The sequence below is a fragment of the Trachypithecus francoisi genome, unplaced genomic scaffold, assembly GCF_009764315.1.
Source record: "Trachypithecus francoisi isolate TF-2019V2 unplaced genomic scaffold, Tfra_2.0 Lachesis_group20, whole genome shotgun sequence".
NCBI classification, from domain to species: Eukaryota; Metazoa; Chordata; class Mammalia; order Primates; family Cercopithecidae; genus Trachypithecus; species Trachypithecus francoisi.
In genome coordinates, this window is record NW_022681466.1 from 30,491,972 (window position 1) to 30,509,682 (window position 17,711).

Consider the following 17,711-nt stretch of genomic DNA (forward strand, 5'->3'; position numbering starts at 1 on the left):
TTTGAGGGTTTGTGATCTGTCTCTTTGGGGTTCATCCTCTGCCCTCAAATTTCTTTGCTATCACATGATCTCTTTGTGCAGTTTCTCTAGGCAAGATTCCCTAGATTAAGCAAGATAGTAAGGTGGGGAGAGCAGAGCCACCACGCAGCTGTGGTTCTCACCTGGGCCAGAGACCAGCTGCACAGAAAAAGGCCAAAAATTGTTTCTGTGCACTCTGGGATGCGTGGGTTTAGGGGGAATTCCACTAGGTGATACAGCTGGCTTCTGATATTCTAGGGAGGAGTCAGAATATCTTTTTAATATACTTATGCATGCATTTTATGTGCATTCATTTAACATCTGCATAAATTTGTATGTAATACAACCATTTGTAAAGATAGACCTTACCCAATAAAGACATGTTATGATATAATTGTGATAATTTGTAATCCCAATTTGGGTTTATTCACCTCGCGGGAGTTGGGATTCACAGTGTGTGGAACTATCTCTGTGTCTTACACTGTAATAGTATATACCTTCTAATGTGACTAGAAGCTCCCTAAACGGGGCAAATCTTTCCTGTACTAACAGAACGCCAAGATAGCCACTGTGAAGTGACTTAGGGAAGTGTGTAAGGGTGGGATAAATGGGGAATCTCTGCCAACTCACATCTAGGAGAGATCTGATCCCATTTTGGTCATTACAATTTAGGCCATTCCATAGAACTGTTTCTTTTGGGACTCAAATAGCAGCATGGGGCCCCCTGGTGGCCGGAAATCATGAGTTTGCTTTTCAAGCATTTTGAAGGCCAGGTCAGGCTAGAGAAGTACAGAGAGTAAATATTCACCTCCAACTGCTGCTTACGGTGGAGGCATAATAGAGAGTGAGATGGCCTCTTTGGGGGAAAAATGAGAACTAAACTTTTTTCTTTAACGAGTTTAGGATGGACTATAATTCTGGATAAACCATTCACTTTGTGATTTTTTATTCTTTGGCTCATTTAGCACCTTAATTAGGTACTTATTGAATCCTTAATCTGCTTAAACCATTATGTTAGGTATTACACTAGGGTTAAAAAGAGGATCTATCACACACTTCTAAGGAGCTTTGGAATAAGGATAACACTTATGCCACGAACACGTCAGAAAATAAAAGGTACCATCAGAGAATAAAAGATGAACTCACAAAAGAGCATTTACATTCAGATAAAAGGGAAGGCTTCCGGGAAAAGGTAGCATTTGAGCTGAGTGCTGATGAGAAGCAGGATTTGGGGAGATTAAAATCAAGGAAACAATGCATTATAAGCGAGGGAAAGCACAAGTTTGGACAGACATAGAGGCAGGAAAACCAGAGTCAGGTGCAAGAATGGTGAATAGTCTATTCTGGCTAACTCATAAGGAGGTTTGGGGGTTAGAATGAGCATGAAAACTGGATACATTCTTTTGGATCAGACTGGAGAATCTTGATCCTTGTCTGAGTAATTTATCCATACAGCAATGTGGTAGCGGTGGGAGGGAGGTGGGTGTGGGCTTTGAATATCTTTGCACAGAGAAGAGGTATGTGAAGGCACAGAGTCACTTGCATTGAAATGAGCACAGCCCCCTAAACTTGCATTTGGTTGGGAGGAATGTTGATTTGTATGTGACACCATCTGACCTGCAAAGTCATTATTAGGGTGTTTCCACTTACAAAAACTACTTGTGCAAGAGGGAGTAGTAAGGGCTCAAGGGCTCCTGCCATGTTTAATTAAATTCCTGGATAGAAAGACTTTCAATGACTGTGCAATGCTAGGCTGATTTTGTTTTCCAAGTTTTAAGAAACCTTCATGCCTATCTTTCTATTCTAGTTTAAATGGTTTAAACTAAATGAATGAGCTGTATTTCTGGCTGGAGTTGTAGGGTAGAGTCCTAGCTGTGGATTAGCTCAATGTCCACTGAAGGATTCAAGCAGTAACTTTATTTGCATTGTATTAGATCTAACTGAGTAAGAAGCCTGAGAATCTACATTATGCCTGGCATATAGTTGGTGCTTGTGTATGTGTTAAGCAAATAATTAACAACTGATTCCACAAAAATGTAATACACATTTAATAGCACATTATAAAGTTCCTGACCAAAGACACTGATTTCCTAATTATAATAGCACAGAACTCCTTTAGAATTTAGTAAACGTAATTAAGACTATTCAGAACAAATGAAAAACCAATATGATAAAAACAAAAATCCTCTAGTAAAGAAGGAACCTGTCCATTTGAGAGAAATATAATAGAGAACTTGCAAATGAGACAAGGGAATATAGCAATTTGGAACTGCAATAGAAATAACTACAACAGAAACAACCATTTAAGAAGTTTTAGCAGCAATAAGTATTTATTATTCTGAATGAAATGTACACTTGATTTTTATATAAAAATCATCAAAAGTGCTATATTGGATTATTTTACTATTAATTTAACCCCCAACAGCATCTATTAGCTATACCTTTAATGGGTTTTTCTTTACTTCTGACACATCATTACAACTGGCTAAAACTGTCCAATGTTAAAATATAAAAAATATTAGTTTACTCTTCAAGATAAAGTACCACCAGTGATGAGTTATTAAAAGTGAAAAATAAAAACGGATGCCAGTGAATCAATGTATTGAAAAAAATTATCACAGAATTTCATAGATATATGCGAAGCCCAAGGTAATTTAGATCCTTGGCAGAACATTTTTATGGTACATCTTAAGACTGTGGGTTATTTCTTTTGGAGGCAAATGTCTAGTGTGCCAGGCCTATCTTGTTATTTTCTCATCTTTTCTTGGCTACTTTACAGGGTGAACCAAACGCTGTCTAATGCCGTGCACTCCCGTGACCCCCAAAATGTTTAATGTAAATAGAAAGCTGATTTTGCAGTCTCAGAAACAGCCCTTAGGATTAAGTTTGTCGTTAAAGAAGACATGAGTCATTCCTCACAAAGGAGAAGCCCCTCCACCCTCCCACCCCTATTCTTCCAGTCTGCTCCAATGCCAAATCTGTTCTCTCCCACCATGGTTCTGGGTGAATTGGGTGACAAAGTCAGAGCAGGTTTTCCAGGCCCAATAGACCATTTGGTCTTATTCAGTCTCAAGCAAACAAGCTTCTCTGATTTGCCACGAGAGCTGTCTGACTCTCCCGTCTCTTGGCTTTCTTGCTCCTTTGTCTCACTTTCCAGCACAAGGCGCTGGAGGCTAGTAAAAAAAGTCCAGATGACAGAACAACCAGGCCAAAGATGGAGATGATGGAGCCATGGGAATTGAAGCTGTAAGCCACCGCGGTGACCACGATGCCAGCGATGAAGACAACCACAGCGAAGGGGATGATGCAGCGGTAGCAGGAGAGCTCGGTACCCCCTGTAGCAGCCATCAACTGAATCTCACTGACCAGGGGGACTGTGGTGACCACGACTTCACTCTTGGGGCTCTTCTCCATCGTCGCCGCCATGTGAGCCTTTGGGGCTCCCAGGATCTCCTTGATGGGCTCTTCAGTCATTTTTACAACAGTGCTTCTAAGCTGGGTTTGCAGACTAGATCTGGACAGTCTCACCAGGGTGAAAGCTGTGAAGATAACAGGAGATGTCAGCTGCATGTATCAGAATGAACCCTGCAAGGAGAAATAAAAAGCTGGGCAGGCACCTCTTTTCCAGGAGGCATAGATCCATGTGAAAAGCAACTTTACTCTTTTTTTGAATTGGTTGCATTTTCTTTGCATTTAGGCAAAAAATAAGATGAAGCAGATGCACGTGAAGGGAAGACAGAAAAAGCAGGAAGCACTTACAGTGTTTAATATACCCTGGCGGTCTACAAATGTTTTACAAGCTTTTCTCCTTTGTCTATTGCTTCTCCTTCCTCTAAACACACAGAAATGCCTGAATCCTAATCCAAAAATGGTTTCATTCAAGAGAGAATACATTACAAACAATATTTCACACCGTTAATCCCAGAACTTACAGCAACTCAGACTCCACCAATCTTGCTGGGCATAACATGCATTCTTTCCAAACTATCACCTATTCGCTGCCCACAAAATCAATGTCAAGGCAAGTGGCCAGCAATAAATGATATTCTTCTCCATTGAATGACAGTCAAAAAAATCTTTATTGTGTTACTGTTAAACACAGTGCAACCTACTCCCTGGGATCTTTTTATTAACCATTTTAGGTGGACAGTTCAGCAAAAAATTCATTGACGATGAGGTGGGGATTTTTGATCTGAAATGTAATACTATCTTCCAATCTGCTATGAAAGAGAAAAAATAAGAAAAAAATTCAACCCCTTCATAGGATATAATTTTGTGCTTTCTCCTGGCAAAAATAAAATCAATTATTACAGTAATTAGTTATCAATTTGCAAATTTTCTATTAAGCTCAACACAAAATTTTGATATTATGTATACTACAACATGCAGAAACAAATAAGCATGCTAGGTTTTCAGGAAATCTCATTTTCCTCCATGCCCTTGTGTATAAAACTTGCTGCAATGACGCTTTCTAAGTATTTTAAACCTGAATATTTCAGGACAAAGCTTGAGACTTTTGATCAAAAGCATCTGGTTGAAATGCTGTCTATGAGAAATCAGTGAAAACGTGTCTGCTGCCCAGACATGGTTGAGTCACTGTCTTCCATTCTCAGAAAGCCGTCTAGCTGCTACACAGTTGAGCAGTTGTAGTTAATGAACAAGTTTAAAGAAAGATACTTGAGACTGTTTCAATGAGATTAATATTTTGAATATATTAAGCATCCACTGAAAATAAATTCAACTCCAGATCAAACATCACTGGCTCTTCCCTGCTCTGGAAAGTCAAAATATCACTCCCTGAGCAAGGAACTAAACCTTAGAGCTGCCTACTCACATGTCATTTTTAATCACCAAACTAATTAATCACTGTTGTCCAACGACACCCTGACTTCTGGTGAGGCCAGTTAAAAGGTATTTGAGATTATGTCCGAAAAAGATATCTTCACCCCAAAGCTGAGATTGAGCTAATCTGAAAATCAAGATCTGTCCCCAAATTACTTACACTCACCTCCGAGAGAGGCAATCCATTACCAGAGTAACCACTTGACTTGGAAGGGAAGAAACAGCAACGCTTGAGTCTCTTCGTCCAACTTCTGGGAAAGAGCCTCTAACAGCAAGGCTGTCAATAAAATAATAGGTTAGGGATCTCTTCTGGGGAAAAGAAAAGATGTAAAAATACTTTACTATAAGGTCTGGTCTGGTTTGGGATCCTGGAGTTCCTACTTCTTTCAGGCTACCTCTGTTCCTAAATGACGCTTGTCTTTCCCTCCCTCTCTCTTTTTATTCCCTCCCCCTCCAGTTTGCCCCTCCCTAACTTTTTTTTTTTTTTTTTTTTTTTTTTTTTTTTTTTTTTCCTCCTTCGTTCTTTTCCTTGCCAGCAGATTCTGAGTTTTGGCTTCCCCCAACTTTGCTCAGTGACATGATAAGTCCGAATCATTTCTCCAGATACCCCAGAGACAGGAGCCAGCTTTTACTTTTCTTTCTCTTGCAGCATTTACTAAGCGGACTGCTTTGTGAATTTGAATGACTCACTTTTTCCCCTGCCGACCTCCAGATCTTCCTCCCGTCCATCAGGCATTTTTATAAGAAAATCCCAGAGTCAGCGTTGCAGACCCGGCTGAGGGGACAGAGCTGAGGGGACAGACACTCTAGGGCGGCAGAAACAGCTGTGAAGTCATCGGGCAGCTGAATTCAGTCTCTAAGCCAGCAAAAATCCATGTTCCTAGGTTTTCCCATTATTCTTTATTTATATGTGCGTGATAGTCATCTGAAGCTTAAAACCCCACTTGTTCACTGTTAATTCATTTAGGAATGAGGGTGGGAGGCACAAATGTTTGCGGTTAAGGGGGGAAGCCAGTCACATTGATTTAAACATGATTGTTTACTGCTCTTGCAAGGAGGTAACTTTAGCAGCACCAAGATTATCATCATCATGATAATTGCTACCATTTATAGAGCACCTACTCTGGACATGGCACAATATTAAGAAATGTCACACATTAACATTAATTCTCACTAGTTCAGAATTAATGAGGAAACAGGCTCAGAGAGGCTAAGGAATTTAATGAAGATCACCCAGTAACAGAGAAACCCTTGGTTTGAACCCTAATCTTTAATGGATACACATATCATCTGGGGAGATTGTTAAACTTAGATTCTGATTCAGTAAGTCTGTAACAAGCTCCTACCTATGTCAAGACCTCTGTTCCTTGGCCCACTTTAAGGAACAAGATATTTTAAACATTCGAACGTACACAGCTTGACACATCATACGCTCAAACAATAAAGTTAAACATCTATTTCCCACACCCATAAATTTGTAAGTGGCTTTATAGGTTTATCGTTTCTTACAGACAAACTGTGAACATTTTAAAACCTTGAAATAAATAAAGCCCAAGATTGTCTTTTTGAGGAGAAAAGATAATACTGGGAGCTCATCCTACACTTTGTAGTTAAGAGTTTTTCATCCTCCATTTTCTTCATCTGCACATGTGTTAATAACCCCTTCTAATTAATACTGTGAACCATAAATCCAAATTAACTCTTGGAAGAGATTTGTTTTCCGTCTTTCTGTCAAATTGTTATATTTCTCTAATTGCTGGCAAAGGGCTTGGATGTTCTCAAACATCTCACCTCTCCTTTACCACAGCACAGCCTCTCCAGCCTTGCATTGTAGCAATACCCTGATGACTTGTCACAGAAAGAGAGGGACCAGAAGTTGTTTATTCTAGAACGAAAGCCAGAGAGAGGGTTATGTCATTATAAAAAATAAAGTTGAAAAGTCCCTGAGGTTTGGGGGAGTCATGGCAAGTACCCGGAGGACCTTGGTCGCCATGATCCTCACACTTCAAAAATGTCGGACCTAAAGAGACAGCCTTCGTCCCTGAGGAGTGCTGTCACTTGGTGTTGAGGGTCAGGAATACTTAGAACCAGGGCATTTCAGAACTTGCCAAAGTTGCCCCTGGAAGATGGTGAGATGGGGGCCGCTGGCTATGCACAATGGAGGTTCTTGAGAAGCTCCTTAACAGAGCTGTCTTCTCACCTGCAAACTCTGGCCCTTGAGGGCAATTCCCCTCTATTTTCTAGTACGACTTCGCCTGCAAGATAGCCCAATAACTGCACTGAAGCTCTGAATATCACCTTATTCTGTTGAAAACATGCTTTCCTGTTACCAAAGCTAAAGGTGCAAAAACTGAACTTCTAGAGAGAGGACAGTGGCACCTTTTTGCATGGTAAGCCCTTGACTGAGTCTACAATGCGGCACAGTGAGTGTGTCTGTGCCCTGGGAGCATGGGCGAAGATGTCATCACTTCCAATACCAAAGCTTTCTTCAACCTTGTCAGGCTCACGTGCCTCATTCACACCAATGCTCCTTCACAGGGTGTGTGCATCTGCCTTGATACACAGTCACACATCTCTAGACTCTGAGTAGACAACTGATGATTTGTATATTAAATTCAAAGAGGTAGAAAGTTTTGGTATAAAGCAGAAATTTTATCAGAAGAATAGATGCCTGTCATCCTAACCACTGACACACGCTTTAACCGACTTTACCTCTTCAAATTGAAATTCAAAGAGAATTCCTAGTGATCTATGCCTGTTGCCTCTGAATGTTTATTCCTCCTTGCACTCTGTGTCTATAAGGTATGGAACACCCCTGGGCATCCTTCAGGGACACCTGCCCCCAAATGCAAAATTTCATCCACAATGTGACCAGCCTTATTTCTACAAGCCCTCTATTTTCACAAGGAAGAGGAAATCTCTCTAGCTCTTTCTAAAGCACATGGCTTTAGGAGACTCCTTTAAGTTTGGAGAACTTTTCTCAAAGCCTCCAATGCATGAATTGTATCTATGCCCCTAACCCCCATGGGCATTCAACATTTCCTTCCCAGATCTTTCAAAGAGCAAAGCAAAGATCCTTACCTTTCCCAGCCAGAGTTAGACTGAGACAGCTGCCTGCCCCGCCAAGAGCAACCCAGAGAAGGGGATGCAAATCACCACACTAGGGACCGTAAACAAAGTACTCAGCAAGGCTTAAACACAAGGGATCGGAGACAATTTGGTGAGAGGAAATCCCTTAAATGCTGCTGGATTTTACTCTGTTTTCCTCCATGAAAATGTAATCCATATGTGTGTGTGTGTGTGTGTGTGTGTGTGTGTGTGTGTGTGTGTATTATATATATGCACATAGAGAGAAAGGGCACCAAGTTTGAAAAGAATATCTTCCTTCACTTCTCGCTGTTTATATCTTTATTCAGGCACCAATTTGCAAGATTTTTTCTATCCAAAGCCCTCATTCTGATGCTCTCCCTCTGTGAATCAGAACCTGCAGAAAAGAATTTGTAATCTTTGCTCTACATTTCTAAGGGAGCATGGGGTTGAAAGTGTGTATGTAGCGGAATAGGACCATAAACTATCCTCTTTCACCATAACATGCAGGTAATAAAAGGAGTACAAGGAAGATAAAGATCAGTGGTGAAAACTGCATTTGGTGCCTGAGTGGCCCCTCTCCATAACGTCAGAGGGGTGGTCCTATTGGTGCTCTTCATCAGAGGATGTCAAGGCACCATAGAAATTATGTGATACTGAAAAATCACACCTCTGAGGTGACCTTCCACCAAAGGCATTGTAAACAGCAGAGCTGGGAACATTTGCTGTTCCAGACAGAATGCCCCCAAATTGGGAAAATCTCATTTTTTTTAAAGAAACAAAATGAGAGACAAAGTTACTTAAGGGAGAGGGGCCTGGAAGTGGAGGAGGGCAGGGAGCATGGTGGGTACTATGACAAAGAGGTCATTTTGCCCATTTCCCTAAAGTGGAAGCCAAAGATTCAGGCTCTAAGGTTGCAAAAGGGGATGTTTTGATTTTCCCATTGAGTTTATGCTGTTGAAGAGCTGGACATTTCTCCTTTGGGAACACATAAAGTTTGCGTTTTGTGAAGCATGCCCCCACGTGCATTTGATTACTCGCCTGTCTTTATTTCCAATTTGCTTTTGCTTGGTGTGTTTGAGCTGGCTAATTTCCAGCAGCCTTGAGGATGCCAGTTCCTCTTGGCCCTCTGTCCAATCACCACATGCCTTTGATCTCAGTCATCACCCAGTCCAATTGGATGCAGGGAGATTTGGGAAGCTGGCCAGGTTTTCTCCTCTCTAATGCTTCTTTTAAGGGTGTGCCTGCATTTATGTTCTGAAATCATGGACATTTTGGAAAGTGATCTGTGCTTCTGTGTTCATTTTGGATAGCAGATATCATGTTATTATTCCTCTTTTCCTTTTTTTCTCCTCCAAAGCACTTTTCTTTGAGGTCTAGGACATTAAATAGAGAGATCTGACAGTACCAAAAGGAACAATGAATGTGCCTTAGACATAAATATATATTTCACTAATTGGTGGTCAATTTCTAGGTATGGGAATCTCATAAGATCCATGTGAATATAGAAAGGGAAACATCCATCTTGTAGATGCACATTACAATCTCCATTTTCTTACCCCATTTTGTTCTGAGTAACTATGAAAGATCACATAAACATAAAAAAATAGAGCTGAGTAAATAATCTCTCGCTTCAACAAGAACTAATTGCCATTCTGGCCTCAGATGAGAAGAATTGATTTTCTTGTCTCAAAATCAGAATGTACACTGAAACTCCTGTCATCCTGATACAACCCTGTACATTTTGCATAGCATTTTATATTTACGTTATTCTTTGGAGGCCAAAGATGAGGAAGCCCAAAGTTCGAGAATTACCTCAAATTGGGCTGACACTTTCTTTCCTAAGACAAATGCACACTCCTAGGATCAGCCTCCCTTAGTGAGTGAGTTCTGGGTCACATATGCTGGGGCTTGCAGGAAACAGACCATACTTGTTTTTTTTTTTTTTTCAGGGAGGAGAAGGGAAGGGATCACAATGACCTCACCCCTTTGCCACTCCTTCCTATACCTGATAGCATGGAGCCCTTTGATGCCTGTTTACAGAAGAAATCTCCCCCTAGGCTCTGGTGACCAATATCACTTGTCCTGGTCATAAAATGATGTACATAAACATTGTGTGACACCCAATTGACTCCTAATCAGTGTACAATTTCTAGGCTTCAACACCAATCCGGTACTGGAAATTGGAAATCACCCTGCAACATGTACAGTGTCCTAAAAACTGATAATCCATGGTATCTCTGTAAGGATCAGTTAGCTTTTCTCCATTCCATAGTCACAAAGCAGAATATACCTTCCGACCGGATTAGCCACCTCCAAGTTAGGTAGCACTGGCCTTAAAATGACTGGCTCAGGATGGGCTCATCAGTGCTGGCCTTCTCTAAATAATTGAAAGTACAGTTTAAACCACAGGTTTTAAGTTACAGGCTTGGTAAGAGGAGCATGGAGGATATTTTTCACAAATAACTTTTTAATTCTCTATTTTGCCGAGAAAGAAATGGAGAAGAAAAAAAGAAAGAAAGAAATGGAGGTTCAGAGACTGGCACTGTTTCTGGGTTTAACTCCAGAAGCTGGCCTCCTTCCTTCTGAACTGACTCACACAGTACGCTCAGTTTGAAGAGGAAAGGGGCACATTAACACAAGCATCTAACATGCACTACCCATAACACGGTCATCTCTCAGCTATTTGTATTTTATTTATAGAGAAAGTGGCAGAGCCAGGTTTCAGATCTAGGTACCTCTTTATTCTTCCATGTTGTGTTGTGAGGAATTCATTTTTAATATTAGATTATATACATTTTCCTAAGTTCAGCTTAAGTCTCATTTTCTTGGGTTCAGGGTGATATACTGTCACTAGATTTAGCTTGGGGAAAGTGCTCTGAAAAGGGTTACCTATTGCTTCTAGAATGATTAAGCCATGTATTTTGCCTTGTACACATGTGGGTATTAAAACAGAGCTGCATTAAGCAGATTTGGGTAGGTTTGAGGCCGGGACAGACATAGGCTTGGTACCTGCAGAATCCGTGGAAGATGTCGTAGCAGTCGGGCCACTTCAAAAGTCACCTAGGCCATTCCTCTGCCTTCAGGAACATTTTATTTCCTGTGCTCCTTTGGGTGCCAGGAACTTGCTAAATGCTCTAGCTGAGCAGATGCAAAACAGTGGGCAAAGCGTAGTCTCTGTTTTCATGGAGTTTACCATCCAGAACAAGAAAGTCATAGGGACACCAATGTGGGTAATCCTTTTCTAGAAGGAATAACAAACGGCCCAGGGAAGATGAAATCAATTCAGGCCTAGGGGTGTGTGTGTGGTGGGTGGGGTGTGGTGGTGGTTGTAATCTTCATGGCACACAGGCATTTGACATTATAAATAGAAAAGGAAAGAACATGATTCTAGGTGGAAGAAGCAGCCTGTATTCAAGCATAGCTTTGAAAAGTACAAGTTTTCTACAAAGAGCGCTGAGTAGCTTGCTTGGCAGAATTTTGAAGAGCACAGGGCAGGCAGAGAGCCGTCAAAATAAGACCGGAAATAGTTTATAGTCAGATTATCGCCTCAGTGGCGAGTTTGGACTTTATTTTGAGAGCAATGTGGTTTTGAACAGGATTGCACAGTCAGCTCTGTGCACTATAAACAGTAGACTGACTTTAGAGTGTTGGGATGTCCTAGGAAAAGTGAATGTGGGGAAGAGGGAAAGCATGTTGAGACACCAGCTGGGATGCCTCTGTGATTGTCCAGGTAAGAGGCAATGGGCAGGTGTTCCCTGGTATTGGGAAATGTGGACAGGTAGGAAATCACTGCAATGGCAGAATCAGCAAAACTCAGCAATGAATTTCAAGTGGGGAAAGTTATCAAGAGAGAGGAGTTTGTAAAGTTTTAAAGCCTAAGTAATTAATAGCTTGAGGTTGCTGTGAGCAGAAATAGGTCAGGACAAGGGGTAGATGTGGGGTGAGGAATACATGATAATTTTGTTAGTATAGCTATTCACTTCTCCGGTGGAGAGGCAAAATGCTGAAGGTTGGCATTACTGCCTAACTAGTAAGTTATGATGCATTGTCTGAATTGTCAAAAAATTCTGTTGTAGGCTCACAAATAAAATATCCAGTAAAATTATGAATAATTTTATAATTCACTTCATTCCACATGCATATGCATGCACATAATTGCTGACGCACATACAATATATATGCACAGGATGTGAGATTGCTAATGTTTCGCATAGAATAAAAAAAATTTAAGAATTCCAATTTGAGACTTTATTTTTACTGACCATATGCAAAGAATGTATTGATTATATGTTCAATTTTAAATTCCTTGAAAATAAGAACACAATTATACAATTCTTTTTTACAGTGTTAGACATTATTTTAAAATAAGCACTACATAGATATTTTCTGGTAACGAAAATATTTTCTGTAGTGGCCACTGCTCTAAGATACTACTCATGAAGAAGGAATATAGAGAAGGTTCTCGTCTTGCCACTTCACATATGGAGAAACGCTTTTGCCTTACTAAGAACTAATTTTATGTTGCCCCCGTGAGTGAATGCTTTTAAAAAATAGCAATCCAAATCCACTACAGATTAATTTTGAAATGTCCTGTTTTGGGCCTCATGCAATGGAAGCAAGCCTTTATGTTGAGGGGCTTAGCATGATCATGTTGGTTGGGAAATCATCTGTCAGTTCCTCAAGGATATTATCATCAATTTTGCATGCTTAGAAAGTCATTGCCAAATAACTCAATGAATAAATAAAAGAATGACTCTACATTGAAATCGGATGTAAGTTTAAAACTTAGATAATTATTTAAATGGGTTATTTTAAGGTACCCAGATATTTAGCGCTAAGTGCATTCACTATTCCTTATCATTATAGTGATAAATATTAATTTATAAATGAATAGTAATTATAATAATTATTCAATTACATTTGGAAAATGGTGCCTAGGACTAGAACCAAAGTCTGATTGATGCCAAAGCATGTCTTCCTAATCCCTGTGGAATACTGTTTCTGTATTCAAATGATGGCATGCTTTCTGTAGCTCATAAGGAGTAAACTTGTTTTCAAATAATCTCTTGGGTTTTAAAATGATTGCTTCACCAGAGAAAAAACATGCCATCCTCTTCCCACAGAACCTCTGTAGTGGTATATTAATTGAGGATAGAACTAGTTCAACAAACCTTTTGGGAGCCTTTTTATCCTCTTAAAAAGTCTTTGATATTCATGATGTGTGTGGGTAGTAGGAAACAGAACAATTTGCCCAGCTGAACTGAGTTCAAAATAGAACTGTTTATCTTATGAACTTATCTTATGGAACAATGCAGAGAACAGATCTCTTGCTCTCTTTCTTTAGATAAAATTTTTAAAGTCTCGTTTTGTAAAGGAGACAGAACTTTGCTGTCTCCTTCTTGTTTACTTAAATAAACTATACAGGAAACAGGCATTATTGTCTTTGAAAAAGTAATGTAAAAACTTGGTAAAACCAATGATCCCCAGAGAGTACACAGCCACAGAATGAGAACACGATGTTTCTTCCATCAGGGCACACAGAGGGGCACCGAGTCTACTTTGAATTCCAACTGTACATTTGTACCCAGTTAATGAATCTGCCACTGATAACTTTGGATGACTTCCAGTATGATGGACTCAGTCGCCTCAGGGAAACCTTGCTTCCCGGATTTATTTCTTGCTATTTATTTTCTAAGTTAAACTTAGTTTGCAAAACTTTCTTTACAGCAATGATAGGGCTAAATTACTTTTTTTTTTTTTTTTTTTTTTACAGCACTGATAAGGCTTGATCATCTTTTTTCTAGAATCTAGGTTACAGCATAAGGTTTTGGATCGCTTCCACAATAAAATGAACATTTCTGACTCTCCAATGTTGTTGTGCAATTAAAATAGCCATTAGCTGAAAGTCAGGAAACTTGAGTTTGATTCTTCTTTCCTCTTTGTGGCTTGGGCAAGTCACCCAACTTCTGAGTGCTCTATTGTCAGAGCTCAGAATTCCATCTGCAGATACTTTATTATTCTTTTCTTTTAAAAAAAGTCCTATCTGGGCACAGAATATCAGAGAACTGAGACAAGACAACTTGGGGAAATAGCTAACACTACTACCCAAGCTACCAGAACAGCTGTAGGAAGCCTCTTTTTTAAAAAAATATTCCCCGATGCAACATCTGTCAGCAAAGCCACTGACCTTTTACTGTGGATATTCATCTATTTCCATGTGAAGAGAGTCACAGGCTTCTGGCTCAGGGACTGACTGCAGCACAAAGGTTTTCTTCAGCCCTGATCAGAAATTTTGGTTTTCAGGGTTTGCACACTAATTTTCACTCTTTCTTACCCAAAGCCAATGCAGAAAGGAGCATGGGGTGTCCAGTACCATAATAAACTGTAAACTGCATTTGAAAGGAAAGCAGCAGGGGCCAGAACTCACACTTGTGGAGCCTCACCCTGCTGTGACTGACATGACGTAAGTCGGAGACCTCGGTTCACAGTTTTATGTGACAGGACACAGGAGCAGCCAACTTTAGGGAAGACTGATAGGAAAGCCCAAGGGTGAATCTCTCTGGGAACAGGAAGCAGGTACCGCTGGACCAACAAGGCTTTTGAACATAGGACTTTGACTGGCTTTGTAGAAGCAACTGGGCTGCCCTGAGGCTGCCAAGAGGGTGTGCTCTGATCACATGGAGTGTGCATTTCCTTAGAGCTCCTCCCTTCCCAGCCCACGGAATCCAGAAAGAAGCTGCTGGGCTGCTGTGTGACTTCATCAATTCAGTGGATTCCTTTATAAGCAAACAGTTCTCATAAGCAGAGAAAGAGAGAACGCCATATATTCCTCTCTTCTCCAAATTTTCTTGCTTTCTTTTCGGTAGGATTACAATCTTACCACTGTCAAATATGTCCTGTACACCAAGGAGGATTTGTGCTACCTGCCTCAGAATTACACAGGGTACTTGCAAAATATGCAGGTTTCTGGGCTCCACCCCAGACCTATTACATTATTGCATCAGGATTGTGTGTGTGTGTGTGTGTGTGTGTGTGTGTGTGTGTTGAAAGGTCAGGAACTTGCGTTTTCTTGTCTGCATCCACATGAAGTTTGAGATCCTCTGCTTAATGCTAATACAGCAAGCTATTAAGTTTGCAAATCCGGCCTCACCCCTCTTTAAAACCCATCCATGATTCCCCCTCATCTGAGGTCCAGAATCTCTGCATGACACACAAGTCTTCCCATGAGCTTGCCTCTCCCTTCCTTTCCAGCCTCAGCTCCAGCTTGGATCAAATTACAAATCACAAACAACATATTATTTTATGTTTGTCATCCTTTGTTGGTTCCTACTCTTGGAGACTCAAGATGCTGTCTACTCATCTTTTCATGACCACCTTAAGCATCACCTGCTTGTAGAAACCTTCCCTGATAAGTCCTCCTCTATTTTCAGACTAGGCAGCTTGAGTTCCCTTCCCCCATGTTCCCGTAATGTTTATGCCAGTGTTTCTCAATCTGGGTACTTTTGACATTTGAGGCTAGATAATTATTTATTGTGAGAAGCTGTCCTGTTCATTGCGGAATGGTTAGCAGCATCTCTGGCCTATACCCACTCCATGCCAGTAGCAACCCCTTCTCTCCTGCGCAGTTGTGACAACGAAGAATGTCTTCAGACATTGCCAAATCACCCTGGCATGAAAATGTTCCTGGCTGAAAATACTGCTCTGTGCTTACATGTGTCATAGCCCTCAACAAATAGCGTGGAAAGAAGTTGTTTGCTTGTTTATCTTCTCTAATCTAAAAGACTGAGAATTTCTCAAGAGTAACGAGTGTACAAAATTAATCTTTTTGTCCCCTGCACTAAAGCACAACATCCAATGCATAGTTAGACATATAATAACACATTTCTCCAGCAAAACTTTATTGATGGACTAGATGTCAGAAGCCCTAGCCAATCTTGATTGGCTCTACTGCTTGCAATGTTGTGACTGTGGACAAATAAGTTAACAGCTCTGTGCTTCAGTTTCCCTTATTTGGAAAAGAAGGGTAATAGTGTCCACCTTGCTTATTTGGGTCATTATGCAGGTATGGGAAAGTATAAAGTGCAGGAAGAAGCCTGGTTACAGTAACATGACCTAAAGGTTGCTGCTCTCATGTTTGCTTTCTCTGGATAACATTGAAAGTTCAGGGCCACTCACACAATATCATCCACTTTAACAATAGCTGGAAGATTTCATTAATGCAGAACATTATAAATGTAAGAAATCTTATTGAAAATGGTTGAACCTCCAATATGGAATGAGACCAACATAACTGTTAAAAGAATTCTTTTAACATAATGCTGTACAACACACTATGAATATCCTAAAGATCAAACACTCTCATCCCTATCCGTTATGCCTCCTGCTAAAGACTCAACCAGGCCCAAATAAGCGAGCCTTCTCTGCTACAGACCTGTATGATTTTCTGTCCTTGAGGAACTGCCAATCCCATTCTTTGCACCCTCTTCTGTCCTCGTTCCTTTCTGCTCTGTGCTGGGACAGCCAGCTGCTTCCTTGATTCCTGACTCTTAATATCAGTTATAGGAAATTAGCAGGTTTTGCATCTATGGGGATGCCTCTCCTATTATTTATTGCCTTCAGGAAGAGCTTTGTCTGTCTCTCATTATTTCTTTCTCTGTCTCTATCAGTCTCTCTGTATCTCTGTTTCTCTCTCTCTCTCTCTCTCTCTCGCTCTCTCACTCTCTCTTGCTCTCTCTCTGACTCTTTGTCTCTCTCTCTCTCTGATTATTTTACGACTTCCTTTTATACTTGGGCCATTCCATCACTGTTGCCTCCGTGCTATCCCAGCACTGTGGTAAGCTGATTTATGTACAGTATCTCTCTCCCTACTTTTACAGAAATAATTAGCTTCCAGATTGTGTTCAACTAAGAAGGACCCCTGTTGCATGGAAATGTGGACTGTGCTTCTCCCTGCACCACCATCAACCCCCACCCCCCACCAGCTGCAGCTGGTCAGGCTTTCTTGTTAACCATTTCATGCCTCAAACACTTAGAGTACAAAAGCACTTAAAAACTGTAGCATTCTATACAAACGCGTCAAAAAGTCCTAAACACACATACTGATAGTGCAGCAAGAAGACTTGGAAATTATCTAATCTAGTTCTTTCACTTTCGACTTGGGAATATTGAAACCTAAAGAGGTTAAGCGACTTACTCATTACCATTTTCTTTGCGTGTCTAATCATCTCAAAAAGGCAACCTGAATCATTCTGTTATCTTTTTAGTGTATCACAACTAATCTTTTATTTTCCAATCTTTCCTATATCATGGTCCTCTCTTTTAAGCTTAAAATAATAAGTTCCTTTTATTATAGGCTTTGGAGATGTTTCATCTGAAAGACGTGATAGATGTTGTTTTTAAAACACTGAGTTCTATTTGTTTTTATAGTAGCACGAGGTTTAGAGTAATTAACAAGTTTTTATTTTTTGCATATATTTAGCTATGGGAGAGTATATACCCATTTACTATGGTACATCTATTTATTTATTTAAAATTGTATTGTGCTAAGAACACTTAATATGAGATCTACTTAATTGTTGTTGACTATATCAGAATCAAGTCAGTTTTCTATATTATCCAGTAAAGTATGCTCACTTTGAAAAAATTTTTCAATGTGCATTTTGCTATATTTTTCCTAGAGGCATGGAAATTCTTATTTGAATATTTCCTTTTTAGCTCATTGTATTAGTCTATTCTCACGATGCTAATAAAGACATGTCTGA

The 17,711-nt window shown here is 40.2% G+C and overlaps 2 protein-coding genes across 5 annotated transcripts in view; one reads left to right on the top strand and one right to left on the bottom strand.

The window, feature by feature from the left end:
* Positions 1 to 2,042: 2,042 nt before the first annotated feature.
* TMEM100 (transmembrane protein 100) lies at positions 2,043 to 7,997 on the bottom strand. Of its 4 annotated transcripts, XM_033183575.1 has the most exons (5): positions 7,942 to 7,977; positions 6,652 to 6,745; positions 5,551 to 5,684; positions 5,027 to 5,137; positions 2,043 to 3,557 (listed from the first exon to the last, which is right to left on the bottom strand). In XM_033183575.1, exon 5 carries the CDS (start codon positions 3,490 to 3,492, stop codon positions 3,088 to 3,090), a length of 405 nt encoding a protein of 134 aa, XP_033039466.1. In that variant the 5' UTR covers positions 3,493 to 3,557; positions 5,027 to 5,137; positions 5,551 to 5,684; positions 6,652 to 6,745; positions 7,942 to 7,977; the 3' UTR covers positions 2,043 to 3,087. The 4 variants fall into 4 exon arrangements, with proteins under 4 accessions (XP_033039466.1, XP_033039468.1, XP_033039465.1 ...); XM_033183577.1 differs by lacking the exon at positions 5,551 to 5,684 and having other exon boundaries at positions 5,021 to 5,137; positions 7,942 to 7,997; XM_033183574.1 differs by lacking the exon at positions 5,551 to 5,684 and having other exon boundaries at positions 7,942 to 7,990.
* Positions 7,998 to 11,558: 3,561 nt separating this feature from the next.
* The window catches only part of PCTP (phosphatidylcholine transfer protein), a 132,576-nt gene continuing 126,423 nt past the window's right edge, over positions 11,559 to 17,711 (top strand). Inside the window, exon 1 of the mRNA XM_033183579.1 lies at positions 11,559 to 11,680. The gene's annotated coding sequence lies outside the window, so the exon portion shown is untranslated. The remainder of the gene's footprint in view (positions 11,681 to 17,711) is intronic.

Bases quoted from the DNA above. Each gene is read 5' to 3' on its own strand.
- TMEM100 (XM_033183576.1), bottom strand. From the start codon at position 3,492: ATGACTGAAGAGCCCATCAAGGAGATCCTGGGAGCCCCAAAGGCTCAC.